At 40.1% G+C, this 19,507-nt stretch overlaps 1 protein-coding gene across 2 annotated transcripts in view; it reads left to right on the forward strand.

Moving 5' to 3' along the window:
- pik3cb (phosphatidylinositol-4,5-bisphosphate 3-kinase, catalytic subunit beta) overlaps nt 1–19,507 on the forward strand; it is a 75,977-nt gene that overhangs the window by 37,836 nt on the left and 18,634 nt on the right. For both annotated transcript variants that reach the window (XM_084717047.1, XM_084717046.1), the window contains exons 3-10: nt 852–1,047; nt 5,056–5,284; nt 8,340–8,569; nt 11,236–11,415; nt 12,786–12,953; nt 16,789–16,878; nt 18,661–18,915; nt 19,024–19,120. In XM_084717047.1, the coding sequence (XP_084573173.1) occupies nt 889–1,047; nt 5,056–5,284; nt 8,340–8,569; nt 11,236–11,415; nt 12,786–12,953; nt 16,789–16,878; nt 18,661–18,915; nt 19,024–19,120 (1,408 nt within the window). In that variant the 5' untranslated portion in view covers nt 852–888. The remainder of the gene's footprint in view (nt 1–851; nt 1,048–5,055; nt 5,285–8,339; nt 8,570–11,235; nt 11,416–12,785; nt 12,954–16,788; nt 16,879–18,660; nt 18,916–19,023; nt 19,121–19,507) is intronic.

Raw genomic sequence — 19,507 nt, forward strand, 5'->3', positions numbered from 1 at the left:
AGAACAAATTGCAGAATTGTAAGATGTCAAAACCTTTAAAACACTTATGTCATATAAACCTGCTTTCAAGTGATTTAGAATCACTTTAACAGTGATTTAGGTGATTTTGCAACTACTTCTAAACTAAGGGAGCAGCATATTTAAACACCCTTGTTTTTTATCTAATTCAGTATGGACTTTGGGTATAGTTAGTAAAAATAAGTCATGGGTGCAAAGATGGCTTCCCATACTGAATGTAGATCCATAGGTAAGAAGAAAGCAGTCCAAGAACAGCCTCAAATCTAAATGCCAGTGATTAAGTCCACGGGTGGACAGGACAGACCATCCAACCTGAGAGCAGTGGTGAGTGAGAGCTTTGAGATCTTTCCCTGTACATGCTGTGAAGATGCATGCATGTATAGAACATCCCCATAGTCCAGCACAGACATGAACGTGGCAGCATCAAGTCTCCTTTTGGCCCCAAAAGAAAAGCAGGACTTCTTTCTAAAGTAAAAGCCCAAGGTCAATTTCAGCTTTTTCACCAGTTGCTGAGGCTTAAATGTGAGTGAATCATCAATTGCAATTTCAGGATACTTGTATTGAAATACAGTTTCAGTCTCAGAGTCCTGCAAGGTGGTGATAAATAGAAGATTCAGTGGCTTTGATTTTGCGGTTTATGTAATCTTTGCTTCACATCTCAGGTCTGTGACTTAAAATTGTGCATGTGCAGTTTTCTTGATAAATTAAATAGCCTTTGATGAATGGGCTAATGGCTCTCTGGAGTACGACCCTGATTCAGAATACGATACACTCATAAAAACCATTAATGTCAGTCTAAACTGGATTTTTGTTTCTCTTCTCTGCCCCTCCAGGTCCTTATGGTTGAGGTGGTGTGTGGTGCCCCTTGCCATGCCTCCTGCCATGACAGACCTCCTGGACATATGGGCAGCCCACTCGCCCCTGGCCGGCCACGCTCTGGACCAGATCACTGTGGATTTTCTGCTGCCCACTGGTATCTACATCCAGATGGACGTTCCACGCGAGGCTACCATTCAGCACATCAAACTGGTGAGTGGCACGAACTGGTCATGGTCAAATCATATGATGCTGCTGAGGTTACACCTAACAGATAATTAATAGATTCTTATCAAATCAACTTTCAGTGCCTTTCAATGAGATTAAATGGAGTAATTTGCTTGTTTGGTCTCCTGTTGTTATGTGATTATCCTTACATGCCTCAGCCTATTGTCCTAATGAGGAAAAACACAGTCTGCATCCCACACACACACACAGTTGCACAGCTGGTCAGTTAGACATGATCTAATGCCTGTTTTGACAGAGGTGGCTGTTGCGGCTGGCTGGGTGTTTTTGTTTGTGAGTAGCTCTTGCTCTCAGCATGCAAACAGCTCATGACATAATGCGTGACTGCAGCTAATTTTGGTGTCAGAAGTCACTGACTTGATCGGTCTTTCAGGAGGTGTTAAGGAAATTACTTACCTTGTTTATAAAATGGCACAAAGTATGTGTCAGTGTGTGTTAGTGTGAGGTTGTTTTAAATGTATGAACTGTTTATTTGTGGAGGAATGGCTGCAGGGGTAATACAGAGGGACCATAAAAATGGAAACACCTGTGCAATGCAAGGTAGTGAAACACAAAAGCCTTGTACTAGGCCTGGGCAATAAAACAGTAGTGATGTGTATCAGCAATAGACACTTCATCAATAGCAATGGAAAAAAATGTTCCATAAAATGTTCAACGGCTTCACTAAAATGCATTTAAAGCAAACTACCATTAAAAGCACATATCCATGGAATGACACACAAGAAGCCAATTATTTAACAGGTGTGTTGTTTAATTGCACCGACATGTGACAACCGAAACAGCGTGGAGTGAGAAAATGAGTGCAGATGGTGAGGAAATTGGAAAAAAGGACAGATCAGCGTGCCAATATTTAATGTGTTGTGAAATCATTCATTTCTCATTTGCTTTTGGTATTAATGTATTGCAGGCAACACTAGCCCTAACCTGGAGTGTGTAGTAGAGGGAAACAGGACTGGTTTTAAAGAACAGAGAATCAGTCAGGAGGTGGGTTAGATAACTGATCCTCAGGCCAACAGTAAGTCAAAATAAAGTGGTTAAACTAAACCTCTTTTCTCCTGGCCTGTCTTTAGCAATAATGATCAATATCAACTTAGATTAAAACATTTTATTATGATCATTTTTCAACTATACCACCCAGCCTTACCTACTACTGATACTTAACTGAAGTCAATTTGGAGCAAAACTATGTGGTAGTGTTTTATTAGTGAAAGGTGTTTGGCCTCCTCATTTGATGTATCCAGAGAAACTTCATAATAATTTGTATTCCGTTACAACATCACCTCAAATGACAGCATCAAAAATGACATGAGTTGAATGAATTAAAACAAAGGTTTTGCAAAGTTAGTGTGTATTACTGTGTGTATTCGGGGCTGTTGTTAGAGCTTTTCAGGGGTTTGATTTTTTTTTTCTGAAGAGAGGAAAGAGATGTTGTCCCTGCTGTGCTGAAAAAGAGGCAAAAGACTGATAGAGTGAGAAATTGCGCTCCTTTATGGCATTTAATTAGTCCAGTGCATATAAAAACCAGGTGTGTGCACATGATACGAGCACGCAGAAAAGCATCCTCACGAGGTAGCATTTCTAGTCCGCGTCCACAATTATACGAGCTCGACCCACTGTATGCACTGTGGCTGATGTCTCTCCTGCTCTCATTAGATTCATAATTGCTATAATAGTTAATCAGTTAATCTGACCATAATTTCTTCTCTTAATCAATTAGTTTTTTGATCCATAAAATGTCAGAAATGGTGAGAAATGTTGATTAGTTTTTCCCAAAGCCCAAGTTTATGTCCTCAAATGTCTTGTTTTGTTCTAGACTTTAGATAGCATCAAAATATTGACTGAAAAGCTTCACTGGTTATCAAATTATTTGGTGATTAATTCAATAGTTGACCCCTACCATCAATTAATCCGTTAATTGTTGCAGCCCTGATTACCGCATTTGAATTTTCAGTCATTCAGTGTTCAAGCTTCTCACAGCTGATATGAAAGCGTCCTTTTATATTTTGATTGATGTAGAAAACATGTTGTGCATCGACACACAGCCTCAAACATGTTTTTTTTTTCCAGACACTATTAAATAAAGCCTGAGGAGGTTGTTATGAATAGCAAGTAAACAAGTTAGTCTGTGTGTTTGTGCAACATCTGCCTGCCATTTTCTAGAAATCACTTATGGCTTCATAACGTGATCAAACATACAGACTGATTTCACTTTGACGTTTCATGGAACTGTATGATGAGTGAGGCTTCAGTCCATGTTCAGGCCGATCAGTTCTTTGGAATAGATAAATACGTGTTCATGCAGGAAAGATGTCTGTTGGCTCACACATGTGAGGGACCTTCATTCCCTGAGGAAAGCATGTACAGAAGCAGCGGAAAGCTCTGAGAAATTATATGCCACTGAAGCAAGAAGTAAGAAAAAGAGTTAGTTTAGCCAAAGGGTGCAACAACTCTTTGACATTTGCAGGCCTTCCAGACAGCTTGATACCAGATTCTTTACTGGTTATTAAGAGGAAAAGAAGAGCAGGCTTAGGAATGACTGCTTTTCATTCATACTAATACAGATCAGATCTGCTTTCCCAGAAAGCAGATTGTTATAAAATGTTTTGTGGAACTAACTGATATCTGAAAATCAACATTGTCCATTTATAACTTGTTGTGACTACTGGCTTGTTAACACATAACTGAATATTTTTTTAAAGCAGGTAATTCATCTCTAAGTATCGCAAATAATTAAATCCTCTATGCATTTTGCATGTGGTTTATGGAGAGATGTGATCAACATAACATAAAATCACGAGTGTTCCTGGAGAAGACAAACGTGTCCTGTTCCAGTATGTTACAGAATAACTCTTCAACCTCAGACATACACACACAACTTGACACCGAACCCTGTGATCATGCTGTGGGGGCACAGGGACATGAATCATGCTAGTACTGGGTGGTGGACTTATTCACATCCTGATTGGCTCACCCAGGAGCTGTGTCATGTTGCCATGAGTCATGCTTGTTCCTGATCGTGAAACATAAACTTTCGTCAACATGTTACATCATAATGATATGTTATTCTTATTAATTCTAAAGAAGTATCTGTCATATAAATATACTGTAATAAAATATAAAATGACCATGATATGTCATCAGATCAAGATAAAGTTAAGTTGAAATACTCTGACATCAATGCTGCGGTGTTCTCCTTTGAAATTTCTGTTCCAGGCTGGAATAACCTGCTGTAAGCCATAAGAAATAATGAATAATCTTGCAGAAGGTGTAGACGTTTATAACAGTTAAATTGGGCAATATGTTAATGGAGTCTGTCAGGTAGTGAGACAGGCAGCCACTTAAAGCCCAGTGTGTCTATTTTCAGTGCAGTGGGCTTTTGTTTTCAAGATAGCAGACTTAACTTTACATTGGCAGACAACTGACAGTTACAAACAGCTGATCGACTTACAGCATAGGTCTCATCCTTGCTTGCTGTTGTCAGTATACGATGGTGCATGCACCTTGTGCTTCTGCGGAGCTCCTGCAGCCTACAGAGCTTGCCCAAGTCTGAGTAGGAGGGGGTAGGAGGAAACAACTCAATAGATTGTCTATTAAATAGGATTTAAATCCATTTAATATACAGTCTGTGACTCCATCTCGACTGCTGTACTCATTTTTGCGACACAATTGCTGCATATTGCTCCTTTAAGGTCCTTGGAAAATCAGCACATTACTGCTCGATTTATTCATGGTTCAGCTCAAGCAAAAGCACAATTACATGGTCCTTATGGGTTAAGAAGATGCTATATCAAGTCGTCCTTTCAAAAACCATGAGATAACATCATGTTCTGTATACATAGCTATTAAGCCAAACACAAAGATGCTATAAGATTTATACTGAGTTAAACTGAGTTTAATGGAGACGATAAAAACGCTTCCTGTGGTTTTGTAATGCAAAAGCACTTCTGTGAAACTTCGTCTTCTTCTCTCTTCCAGCTCTTATGGAAGCAGGCTCAGTCGTTCCCACTGTTTCCCGCCCTGGGCGAGATGGAGAGCCACATGTTCGAGTGTGTCAACCAGGCAGCGGTGCACGAAGAACTGGAGGATGAAACTCGCAGGCTGTGTGATGTTCGTCCTTTCCTGCCAGTCCTCAAGTTGGTGACGCGCAACTGCGGGCGAGCAGAGCGCCTGCTGGACTCCAAAATTGGCGTGCTAATTGGCAAGGGTAAGACAACAGCATCACTTTCAGCAAGACATTCACTAGAGTTAAAGTGGCAGATTATCATGCAAGCTCTCACACACATTACTCCCTCCCTGATTGATTCGTTTACTGTCCCTGTCTGACATTACCAATAAAGAAAAGCACTTAGAGTTGGTAAGTGGGACAGTAAATCTTTCCCCACACACAACAAGACTGAAGCACCTCCTCCAGTACACTAAGTAGCTCTCTTACTCAGCACATTTTCTCCAGCCGTCAGACCCCAGGCCCAGCCGTCTGTAGCTGGCTCCTGTCAGTGACCCTGCGGTCTGACAGAGAAGCGTGAGGATTGACTGGACATGTTCCTGACATGTCTTCCATCACCTGTCACTTTGTGTTATCACTGGTAAAGATTAGGCCTTTTAGAGGAGCAGAGGGGATTGATCAATGCAGTAGAAAAGCACAGTCCTCTGAGGTGATTAAATATTTGTTGACAGAATATCTATTAATGCCAAAAAGGAAAGACTGTTACTTGACACAAAATATCTTAAAAGTTAGACTCATATATCTATATTATAGAACCCAGCAATAAAATAGCTGATATAGCTGCAAAAATATCGATGGATAGAAATGAATCTGCAACTACTTTGATAAATGATAAATCATTGTGGCAATTTTGAGGCAAAAATGTCACACATTTGCTGGTTCTGTTTTCTCAAATGTGAAGATTCAGTGCTTTTCTTTTGTTCTATATGACAGTAAACAAAACATATTTTTCTGTTGGTAGGTGTGTTTCACTATTTTCTGCTACTGCTGTGGACAGGGTCTGCAACAAAAGGTGTTTTAGCCACTTAAAAAATGTCCACCCAAGTGAACACTATGTTTAAAGTATTTTCACCCTAAAAGAGTGAAAATATTCAGACAGCCTTTTCTGATGTAAAACGGCAATACATAAGCCAAATATCTCTCTCTCCAAACCAACGAAATGCCATAGTCAAAATCAGTCATTTTACTGCAGAACATTGAATTGCTAATGTAATACTGTCTCAGTCTATGAGTTTGCTTGTGGTATTGTGTGACTGTGGTGAATTTGAACTATCCTTTTAAAACACCAAAGTCACACAAACACATTAACCAATGGAACCAGTGGTAGACCAGCAATGTCGGTGTTCTGCAAGGTTAATTACTGATTTTGCCAGTGGAGACTAGTTGGTTTGGGACAAGCACTGTTTGACTTGTATAAGGATGTCTGATGGCAAAGTAAAATAGTGAAAATATTCTAAATAGCATACACTTCAGTTTGTATTGAATATTTTAGGTGGACCCTTTTAAGTGGCAAAAATATATTTTGTTGCTGACCTTGTCCACAGCAGTACATTGCTTAGCTTCTGTTCTGGCACTCCTCATTGCTTCTCCAAACTGGGGTTGTGCAGATGGCCATGTGCTTCAGGTTATACATTATTAGCCATACAGCCCCACTTTAAATGATCCAAGTTATTATCACAAATGCATAAGACATATACAATAATAAAGAACCAACTATTTCCTCTTGCACTCAAACAAGTGAAGTCACACATAAACACACCCACTCAGCCCTGTTCTGACTGAGATATCCAGGATTATGGATAAGTCCTCGGGTCATAGCGGCCTTCTTCAGAGGAAGAGAGGCAAAGCTGGAGAGAAGGGGTTCTGAGTCTAATTGAAGGAGACTCAGACGATATTGATATTCTCCCCTCCTGGCTCCACTTTGGTCTGACACAATATTTTAAAGGCTTTTGTCAGACTAAAGTGGGGTTTTCAAAAGGAACCCCACAGGCATGTCTGGATAATCCCATACACACACACACACACACAGACAGACAGTGCACAGTAACAAACTATTACACACTCACATGGCCAACCATGTTTTTTCCCCTGCAGAAATACAGTCACACAAACCTGCTTGCACACACAATGCAGCTAATGTGGTCCAGAGCCCTTCTTTGAATGCTGAGGGTCATATGAATGTTAAATGGCATTAAATGTCAACATGTTGTTTTCATTACCAAGCGGGTTTTGTGCAGCATCCCTTTGACAAAAACTCAGCAGGGTGCACAGAGATAAAGGAATGATCAGCCAAACAGAAGTTCATACCTGTGGCATTTGGCAGTAGTGTGAATATTAGAAGGCTCTGCTTTAATCCGACAAGACGCTACTGTTTGTAATCATTGTTACACATTCAGTACTACTAGATGTCGGCATCAAGTGTTGCACAGGTGTTTGTGCATTTTAATGAAAGTTAGTGCATGTTAGCCTAATAAATACAGCTTCCTACTTGACAGCTGTTTGAATTACACAAACGGCTTCATGCAGAGATCAAATTAAAAATAACATTGATTTATTAGGGTCTGTACCCAGTTCTTGAGACGTAATTGTCATCTCCACCGGGTGTAGGGGCTTGAGCACACATACGACTGGACTATCAGCCCAACATTTTTTGTTCTCTTTTATGACAGTAGGCTCAAAGATGTTCTGTGGATGCAGTGATGCACAATTTAAGGAAAAATACAACAACAACAATAAAAACTGCTTATCCTAACTCATCTTAACCACTTGGTAAGGACCTCAAGTCATCAGTGACTTCAAGGCGAGAAACTGAACAGTTTAACAGCCACAATTTCCACTGGGACAGACTCTTATCTGTGAATAAACATCAAGTGTAAATTATGCAGAATTTCAGTTTCTCAAAAAATGTTGATTGCTACATCTCCTATATTGGTGTAAAGCCGCCTTGTTTCTTATAATGCTCTAAATAAATAAGTGTTGAAATTGTTAAGTTTGGACTCATCGTCACATTTATTGTTTCCTTGTTACGTTTATACAGGGGAACCCACCCATCTTAACTGAAACTATATCATGCAAAAACAATTCATTAAAAACTTTAAAGACCTCTGCTGGTTGCATTTGGCAGTTGTGGTGGCATTGCAGTAGGTGCTTCACCATCTGTTGCATGGCAAAGATCTCCACTCTCGGGGAATATTACTAATCATGATATCTATCTGAAAGCGATCCTGTAACAATGTCCTCTCCTTACTACCACTAGGTCTCCATGAACTCGACGCCATAAATGACCAGGAGGTGAAGGACTTTCGCAGTAAGATGTTTCGTCTGAGTGAAGAAAGGATGCAGAGAGTCCAGATGATGACATGCACAGAGTGGCTGCAGGCCTGTTTCTGCCCACAGCTGGAACCCGCAGCAGGAACGGCTATCACCGACGCTCTCAATGACCGCCTCCCCGACCTGAAAGTCATTATCCACTTCGACCAGTCTCAGGTGAGAGTCTGTACACTAGTGCAGATGCTGGAAACTTTTTAGCAGATGTTTCATGAGTGGAGACCAATACCCAAGTGCATGTATTATAACACGCTGAGAGTTGTGATGTATTTATGGTAAAACACTTCCAGTTGCTTTTATTATGTGACTTAAAGTAGAACAACTAGTACACCTTTGCAGTAAAACCACACAATGAGTCATTAACTATTTAACCATTTAGAGGCATGTTGAAGCCAACTAATTTTCTAGCATGTAGAACCTTCTGCGCTGCATCACATTTTCTCCACTGGAAGGGCACCCTAGAGGGCACTTTATCGCATTGTCTTGGACACTGGACTACTCTACGTGGTACTTCATCACGTTTGTCTGCCACAGGAGCATCCAACAGGACATTGTAGCTGCATTTTTTCACATATGGTGGCACCAGTACACGTTGTACTGTATATAACTTTGTATGTGATAAAGTTGATTTACCTCTACCTTTTTTACCTTTAAAATGAATTAATATTACTGTGATATTAAACTTCACATCATTAAACATAATAGGCCCCTATTAAGTTTAATATTACGATAAGTGGCACTTAGATTACATTAAGATGAGAGATACTTGTACTTCTTGGTAGAAAGCAAGCAATTACTAGGAATAATGGCTAATTTATGTCTGTATTCATGTCATCCGTTGAGAAGCCCATTAGCTGAACCCATATTGTGCTGCCTGCACAACAACTCTGCACACATAATGAGCTCAGAATAACAGTGTGACTTACTGCACCACTACAAAACCACCTTGTTTGTGTAGCAAAAGTAGCCATGTGACTCCACCAGTGCAGGCACATGCACTGTAACTCTGCCTCTCTTTCTGCTCACAGTTGGCAGCTTCACAACAGTCACGTGACTGAGCCCAACTAGAAAGTCATGTGATAGCACTAAGTGGGTCAAAAACCATCAGTGAAATTATGCCATCCTCCCGGACGCACATTAGCATGGCAGCTCAGGGGACCGAAACCCTGATTAAAATGAACCTCCCTCTGCCTCTCCTTCTCTGAACTCTCTGACTGTCTCCTTCCATCTGTCTTTGTCTCTGTCTGTGTGTCTTTTCTCTTTGCTTCTGAAATTATATTATTTAGTAATAAAACAGATGGTCATGTCCCTCTAGACCTGTGTGTATCAGCTTTGATCAACATCACAGACACACACATGCACATACACAAAGAGAGGCCATCTGTGCCACTGCGTTCAGGTGGACACTGGCAGGAAGTGTTATTTAGGAGGTCGGACACAATGAGCCACATTATAGACAGGAAGTGCGGTGTTGGGGTTAAATGTTCTACAATAAATATGACCAAGGTTCAGTGTGAGCTTTGTTTTTAGTGATGTCATTAAGATTACAGGCTTTTCTTTATTGCATTAGCTAACCTCTAACTTCAACTTCTAAATACTGTTAAAACAGTTTAGAGAAATGTTGTACAATATTAAAGTGCTTAAGGATGTGTCAGTACTGTTGGTTTTGTTGTTCCACCGTGATGTAACCATGGCCATTTATTTTGTTAATTATTAATGGATGGCGTTTTCAATAAACCTCCAGGAAATTATAATTTCATCTCAGGTATCAGGTCAGCGATGTGCTATAAATAGGCCGAGTCTCACTGTGGCACATCAGACTGGCTGTGGCAGTGTGTGGGGGACTTGCATGGATGTTCATCACTTTCAGTGCACAGTTTGCTGCAGTGCAAGTTCATTCAGCCACAAACGCACACACACGTCACTTGTATTTGAACTCAGTGATGTGTGAGTGTGTTGCTTGCTCACATGACCATTTTGAGAGGCTTTTTTTTAGCTGTATGAGGTGTCTGTGGGCAGTTGGTTATATAAAAGGAATTTAAAAAAAAGCATTGAGGGTCTATTTCACGCTGTATTAACGTGTGATTCAAGTGAATGTGAGAAAGTGAGAAACATGCTGATGGAGAGCTGAACATTGTGATGTCACTGTGGGGCTGCAGAGGAGAAGTAAAGAGTGAAACAAAGTTGAATGGATGTGGTTTATGTAGGGGAAGGAGAGTTTCACTGATTCTGTCCTGCTAAATTGTATTCCACTAAAATTCATACTTTTGAATCCTTTTTTTGCAGTTCAACCCCTAATTATTGTTAATGATTGATAAAAATTGTGGGGTTGGAGGGTGCAGACCTTTTTTGGCTTCTGAAAGGGGGGCATGCTAAAAAATCTGTGCTCACAAGTACCAAAAGTACCAAAACTTGACACAGGTTGATTTAACATGAATCTGTACTCGGTAATACCAACGTAATTTTATTCTGTTGGCAAATTTAAAGGTACTGAGTTTGTTTACGGGATTGATTGTATATCACACCCTATCTGTTCACTTTCTTTTTCTCTTTTCTGTGTATAAACAATTGCGTCCTGCATGTCTGTGCAACAAAACGGTGGAGATAATGTTTTAATATCTTAACATTCATCTTCTTGTATGATCCAGCAGCAAGACCTTCAGCAGGAGTTTTGTGTATTCTCACATTTCTTTCCCTATGCTTTTTTTAAATATTTTATCTGCTTAGCTACTATTTCACAACGGCTACAGTTTGAACTTTGAGTACCACAGTAGTAACCACTTGAAATAATCTCTCTGTCCCTGTTTTCCTGTCTTGTGTTGCAGGACTCAGCCAGTCTGAAGGTGCCATCATCCTGCACCCCCGTGGAGCTTATGGAGCAGGCCGTGAGGAAGTGGCTAACCACTCACGGGCCCGAGGAGGAGGCGTGGAGGGGTCAATATGTACTGAGGGTCAGCCAGTGTCTGGAGTTCCTCAATGGAGACCACCCGCTGAATCAGTACAAGGTCAGTGGCTACACAGTCACTTGGTCAGGTGTCCGTCACTGATTTAGATGCATCACACCTTGTGTCAATATCATGTCCAGAAATAGCAGAGATGGTCATTATGAAGGGCTTTTATGACAGGCTTTGGAAAAGACGTCAGGTCTGATGGGAAAATGTTTAAGTATAAAATAAAATGAATTGAACCATGCAGCTGATGGCTCAACAACAATATTTTCGGTAGCAGGGCGAATGGTGGATTGTGTGTTTACAGTATGCATGTTCACGTCTTACTGCTTTTCAACTGTTCAATCAAGCAAAAAAAAACACTCTGGAGTGACATACATTTATGTTTGCTTTTTTTTAGACTTTTTTTTTTTTTTTACAAAATAAGTTTTCAAACTCGTGCACAGTAATCACACTTGTGAATGTATTAGTCATCTGGCTAGTTTTCAAATGCAGATGGAGTGGAAAAAACTATTAAGAGAGTATAAGAAAGAAAGTCACCAAGAATAAAAAGCAGCAAAATTACAATTTCCTGCAGGAAGTACAGTGTGATGGATGGGTCAAAGAAGGTAAAGCATATTTTAACATGCTGGCAAGTAACTGATGTAAGCAGAGAGATATGCAAATCAAATTATATGGGTTAACATTAGCATACAAAAAAGGCAACAGTTATTGTGACAAATCTGGTTGTTTGTGAGCCAAGATTCCTGCTTATACATGAGAGCTGAATAACAAATTTCTTACTTCTCTCCTTAAGATGCTCTCACTGTTTGCTTCTGCTGGACAATGTCTTGTCTCATGGCAAAAGTAGAGGGTAGCTGCACACTCCTGAATTTCTGTGGCATTACAATGTCTTAAATCAGAAGGCCTTTACTATCCAGCTGGTACAGTGAAATTTAAGAATTTCCCGATTTGAGGCCAAACACTTGAGTGTGTTTGTCCGTGGATTTAAGGGGCTTAATAGTGTTACAAGTCCAACTCAACAAAGATTGTTGTGTGGATAGATCGTAGCATTAAGGCAGGATTTTGCAGCCTCAGTAGCTATACATATAATTATTTGTGTAATTATCTTGTTTTTATTTGTGTGTGTGTTTTTTTTTTTAGCTTGAGATGCCAAAATTGGATGATTTCCCATCTGTGTGTGTGTTAATGTGGTTGAGTGTGCTGACAAGCTGTGCATTAATTTCACTTGTAATGACTTGTTTATCTCTAAATTATTTTATCTGACTTTTTTCTGAAAAGCACTTCCACTTTTATTTCTAATACAGTGATGATTTTGCAAGTTCAGCTCTAACATACAGGAGAAAAAGGGCTCCAGCTTTCTGTGGTTAGGAAAGGCTTAGATATGCACATAGTTAAACAGCTTACCTGTTCGGTCTTGTTTGCAGTACATCCGCACATGTATGCAAGCCAAGGAGTCTCCACACCTCACCCTGGTCCACATCAGCACCATCAAGGCCATGTTTGACAAGGAAATCTCTGCCATCGGAGCTGTGATTAGCCGCAAGTCCTCCAACCCACCTTTACCACTACCTCCCAAGAGAAGAGTGCCCACGGTAAGTCCAGTAACGTGTGTGGCTCTGTGAATGAATCTACTTCTCACTTGAGTATCAACCTGAATTTAGAGGGAAAACAGGTCATTTATGATATTTTAGAGAGCATTCATTTTAAAAACATCAGAATGTCCTGATATTGTCTGAGTGACACTCTAACGTGGTGTACTGCCATTGTGAAGTGAAATGTCTGTGGAAAGAAGTAGTTTTCCTTTAATATCAATGTGGATTTAAAGGGAAAATATTATATTTTAGGGCTTCAGTTTTGTAATTCAACATCAGAATGTCTGATTAAAACTCTGAGGTGGTGTTCTGTCATTTTGAAGTGAGTTTGGTCTGTGGAAACTAGTGTCGCAAATTGTACGACTTTCCTTAATTGATCGTTGGTAACATTAACAATCAAATAATTGATTAATTGTTATTTTAAAAAATCTCTACTTATTCTGAGTATATCTAGCAGTACCGAATGTGTTTTTTTTCCTCCTCCAAAGCTTTATGTTACTATAATGTCACACTCTTGTGACACGTGCAGTGTGTGTCTTGACATCATCTTGCTGAAATGTGCAAGAACGTCCTTGAAAAAGATGTTGTCTAGATGACAACGTCTGTTGCTCCAAAAACTGTATGTCTTGTCTTGTTGGAATTATTTTAATAATTAATGTGGCTGAATTTATTGTCAGCCACTGACGTATGTAACTTTTGCGTGCAAATTTGATCAGTGATTATTTGGCATGACCAGGACTAAAACTGAGGGTGTGATGTTCCCATGTACTCTAGATAACAACCACTTAATATCCGCCAGTGTTTCCCGAATAGTGTTCTTGCTTCATCAGAATAGTAAAAGATCCACAGTTTGAGTGATTCACCTGCACTGAGCGAGGCAGGTGTGGAGGTTTACTGAGTAAACATGTACCTGGCAGCTGCCACCTGTCTTTTATGAGGTAGTGTTCTGAGTGTGTCGGAGCAAGTCTGCACTGCCCTGCCAGCATTCGCCACGTTGTCAGAAAACATCTCCTGCTCCGTGCTGCTGCTGCTGCTGCTGCTGCTGCCAGGTGCACAGTGACATCACTCCTCGATGTGTGCATCCACATTTTAAATGTCAGGTTGAATTTAATTGGCCTTTGTTAGCGAGTCTCCTGCCGTTCTGTAATTGCCTGATGCCCTGCTGACTGGTGATGCCCAGTGATTTGTGCTTTGGAAAGTCTATAAATATAACTGCTGTCAATCATCATATGAAACCACATTATATGTATCACATATAATCATAAGAGCATAACTCGTTCTTACTGTTCCCAGCATAAGACTAAACTTCTTTAGTTTACAGTAAAAACAGCCACCAGTTTTACCACACTTCCATGTTTTTTGATGAGTATGTGCACACTCACTGGACAAGAAATTACAAAGTGTCACAATCATTGTGTATCTTGATTTATGATCAGTTGACGTGTACTGTAAAATGTGGTAAATGAGACTGACAGTGGCAAAGAATTTTTTGTACTTTTTTATTTAGGATTCTTTTGTTGTTTTTAGTCTGTATGTGACAGTTACAGAGAGAGTCATGAAAGATTGAGAGTAGAGTTGGGCGACATGTTAAAAATTTTCCACACTAACATCGTCAGGCCGTCAATCGGCGATTGGCAATATCTTCGTCCCCGCCTCCCATTCTCTCTGGTCTCAGCTGGGAGATGTGTGCACACTTCGAATTCACTATGTTATGCATGCTGTCTACATTCACTAGGTCAAAATAAACTTACAAAGTGTCTCTTTTACCAAACTAGGACGAGCTTAACTGGCTCGTTAAATCCTTGGAAAATTAACTTCATTCAGACTTGACAGAACAACATGTAAAACTCACCAAAACCATCTTTGTTAGTCTGCCCACTCTTCCAGCAATTACCAACTCTGGTTTGGTTGAATTAAGTCCTTAATTCACCGTGTGAAACTAGTGTAGAGAGTCTCATTCTGCAAGCTGTTTATTTCTCACTTCTCACCCAGCTTAGCGCACTCATGGTCTGGCGAGTGGGTGTGTACTGTGCCGATGGATGACAGTGTGGCGTGGAGTAGCAGCTGTCACTCTGCAGATCATTTTATTAGCAAATAAAATGACAAATATCACCCCAAAAATTTGTCCAGTTGCCCAACCGTAATTGAGAGAGTGAGAGCCTTTAGTACTTTTGGCATAACCATTAATCCACCATCATGATGGTTCAAAACTTGGCTCTAAACTTGGTTTACTTTCCCTTTCTGGAACCTCTTGCTCCATCATATTTCAGACTAGGGATGCACCAGCCACGAAATTCTTGGTCAAAATAGATGTTTAAAATAACAATTTGGCCAATAGCCAGTTGTTGTTTTGTTTTTGTGCTGTTTATTCCCCCCTTTAGTGCCACGGAAACAAAGAAATCTTCATTCCAAGAACTACAGTACCCACTGTGCTCTTACATCATACCAGAGTTGTGTCCAACCAGCAGCAACCAGCTGGTAATACTAGCTACTGTTGTCCCCATCTGATCGCAAATAACCAACACAACATCTAATGAGCACAAAATTGATTGATGCACCTGATTTGAGGCCAGTTGCAGTCAACAAGGTGAATATTGGCCGATACCAATGTTTGGTCAATAAATTAGTGCATCCCCATTTCAGATTACATCTTTGTCTCTCCACATCTGTTAGAATTATCATTCAATTATTCAAACCTTCATCACCTCCTGACGAGACTGAAACACTATGCTTTTACTGAAGAATATGTCTGTTCGCTCAAAATTTATATACCAGTGGTAACAAGATCACATTTTACCAGTTCTGCTATCCCTGCGGTGATGACCTATTGATCTGATTTTAATTGATTTGATGATAACTGGTAAAGACAGGATGGGCCTTGCTCACGTTACATCTCCAGCTTTCTGTTGCCCTCTGTTTCTGAGCTTCTGATCAGTTTCCTCTGATGGTTTTCTTCCAAGATCTATGTTTAGACACAAAGATGAAAGAGCCTCTGCTTATCATTTCCAGACCACGGTATGAATTGCTGGAGGAGACCAGAGCCTCGAAGTCTGTTCTGTTTTTATAAAATCACCCACTTTTAAAGCATCTTTTCTGTGATTCTTGTGATTGTTTTGGCTATGTTAACTTAATCTGATGATGTATTTCTGATGCTGTCATTTTATTTAGTGTTTTGTAAATGTGTTTTGCAAATGTGCTTTACAAATAAATTATAGCAAATGTAATGAAAGGATACTGAAGGAAGCAAACAAACACAGAAGCAGACAGAGATTCATGTCAGACTGTAAACAGTTTACCATCACAGTGTTGTGTAGTAGGAAACATGACTGATAAATGGTCAAAACAAAGCAAGAAAACAGAGGGATACAGTGTTTTTTTTGTGATGCTATAGTACACAGGTCTTGTTTCTTGTAATAGCAGAGACAGACACAAATATAGTCTCTTATCTGACAAGAAGCAAATTACACACACCATCACACTCACACAAACATTTTAACACATCAAAACACATCCACACACAAACACAGAGGCAGCAAACAGCAGGAAGTGTGCTTGTTAGTCATGTTCATAGACTCTAGGTGTCATGTGATGCTGTTTTTCCTGCTGACTGCTGACCCTCGCAAATCCACTTGGCTTGACATCAGAATGACCTGCCTGACCTCCCACATTGTTTGTGTTTTTTTTATCTGTGTGTGTGTGCGTGTGTGTGTGTGTGTGCAGGGAACTGGTGGGTGTGAAGAAGCAGCATGTAGGAGTACATATTTTTACAGTACATTATGCTAATAACACTCACTCATTGCAAGTCTGTCTTTCTCCTCTCACTTTCCCTCTGCAGCAAGTACAGACGTGCGTGTGGGACGTGTCTAGCCCTTTTAAGATAGTCCTAGCGAAAGGCAGCAAGGTGAATGCGGAGGAGACTGCCAAGGTAAACTCTTGTTTGTCCACATCCATAAAACATTGATGTATATTCCTGTTAATATCGCACTGCACACACAAAGTCTGCATGTACAGTGGTGCCATCTCTCCCACACAGTTTCACATTTACAGTAGTAAGGCTCTGTGACCACTAAAGTATTTTTACCCAGCTGAAAACGCACATCGGCACAAGTTAGAGTAGCCAACTTGCTCTGGTGATTGCTCTGGATGAGGGGAAGGCAGAAGCATGTAGGGAGAGAGGACAGACCCACCACTCTTTGTGGGTTCTTGAGATTTTCTCATTGAGTACCATTATTTGGTTCAAGAGCTGAAGTTCAGAGCCTGGTTCAAGGAGTACAAGCAGGACACACGTTGTGGTAGCCTATTTGTGCTGCTCCTCCTCTGATGTGATTGGAAAACTGAATAAAAAGTAACAATGCGAAGTGCATCCTTGTTGAACATTTTTCAACTTTGGGCGACGAGAAAAAAAACACCAAATGCATAGTGCAGAACAGACACAGAAGATGTGATGAAAGGTTTTTAATGACAGGTTTAGCTTGACTGTAAAGCCACTATGAAATACAACCCCAATTCCAAAATAGTATGGATGTTGTGTAAGTAAATAAAACAGAATGCAATAATTTGCAAGTCCTATTGGACCTATATTCAATTGAATACAATACAAAGACAAGATATTTAATGTTCAAACTAATAAACTAAATTGTTTTGTGTAAATATATCCTCATTCTAAATTTAATGCCGCTGTGATGCATCGCCTTTTCTTTTAACAACACTCAGCAGGCATTTGTGAACTGACAACACAGATATGGATTTTTTGAAAGTGAATTTCTTTCTTATTCTTGCTTGATGTACAACTTAAGGTCCTCAGTCTGAGGTCTTTGTTGGCAATTTTTTGCTTCATTATGCACCACACATTTTTAATAGAAAGCAGGTCTGGACTGCAAGAAGACCAGTCTAGTAGCTTCACTCTTCTACTATTAAGCCACACATGCAGAATGTGTCTTGCTGAAATGAGCAAAAAACCTCTCTGAAAACGTCTGGATGGCATCGTATGTAGCTCCAAATTGTATTGTATGTACCTTTCAGGATTATAAGGCCTTCGGAGATGTGCAAGTTAACTATGCCATGGGCACTAATGCACCCCCATACCATCACAAATCACTCTTTTGTTTTAATGAGGCTGTGTAACAAAGCAAGCTGGAGTTAAAGTACATGCTTGGGGATATTCATTTTTTTGTATTGTCAAGAAATCCCATGAGAACATCAAAACCAACAATGATTTGATCCCACCAACAAATATCGTCTGTGTCTGCCAAAGCCTGATATACGGTATCTTATTCCTTTGCGCCTTTGAGCTCCATTGTTCTCTAAAAACTACTAAAAACACCTCAGTGAGTCACGCTGGCTGACATGTTCCTTCATTACCATGAACACACACACTTGTTTATTTTGAGTCTATCCCACAAACACTGTTCTGCTGCCAGAAATATTAATTAGAGCAGCAAATGTGGATTAATAGTCCGCAACAAGGGCAGTATTTGCTGCTGTATGAGTAATGTTTGCTAAAAACTACAGTTCCCAGCTTTTTTGAAATGAAAAACATCAGACTTATCCTTTAATCATAGACCCAAACTTATTTCCTGTTAGAGGTTTCTATATGAGAAAGTTGAAGCAGGCTGTTGTGAAAAGAAATATCAATTTTAACAAAAGTATGACACAATATCTCTATCCTTGTTACCCCTCTTCATGCCAACCCCTCCCACCCACCCAGGTCCAGGTTAGGGCGGGGCTCTTCCACGGCACAGAGCTGCTGTGCAAGCCGGCAGTCAGCAGCGAGAGCAGTGGACGCTCAGACCACACGTGGAAGGACAGCACGCTGGAGTTTGACATCTCTGTATGTGACCTGCCGCGCATGACCCGCCTCTGCTTTGCCATCTACGCCGTCATGGATAAAGTCAAAAAGCAGAAGTCCACCAAAAATGCTCACATAAACAAGTACCAGACCATCCGCAAAGCAGGGAAAGTGGTAAGAAACAGGCTTGTACGCAAACCTACACTGTCTGCAATAATGGCTGAATATATTTACATTGTTAAATATAAATAATTTCACTATTTTTCTCTCTGTGTGATCCAGCACTACCCCATTGCTTGGGTCAACACCATGGTGTTTGACTACAAAGGCCAGCTGAAGACCGGAGACATCATCCTGCACTGCTGGTCTTCCTTTCCTGGTATACAAATGCACAAACCAAGGAAGCAAAAAAAGAAGGAAGAGTCATTACATCATCATTACATCAACACTCTATACTCTGCTTTGTGCCGGTTCTATTGAGGCCTATGAAAGATACATGGACAAGCGCACTAAAGCCACCTGTGTTTTATATAAAACAACAGGAATACTGTATATTTCGTGGCTATCAGAAACTTTTATAAACTTCTAACCACATCTAAAGGAACGTACATACATACACATGCATAAGAAGCGACAGTCCATTGTAATTCTAGCATAATATTAATACAACTTTCATACAAATAATTAATTGAATGAACATACAAATCAAACAAAATGTACCTTGAAAACACAATCTGCACCACAGAATTCCATCATTTCCACTGAT

The sequence above is a fragment of the Lutjanus erythropterus genome, chromosome 4 (genome assembly GCF_056507025.1).
Source record: "Lutjanus erythropterus isolate fLutEry1 chromosome 4, fLutEry1.hap2, whole genome shotgun sequence".
Classification (NCBI taxonomy): Eukaryota; Metazoa; Chordata; class Actinopteri; order Lutjaniformes; family Lutjanidae; genus Lutjanus; species Lutjanus erythropterus.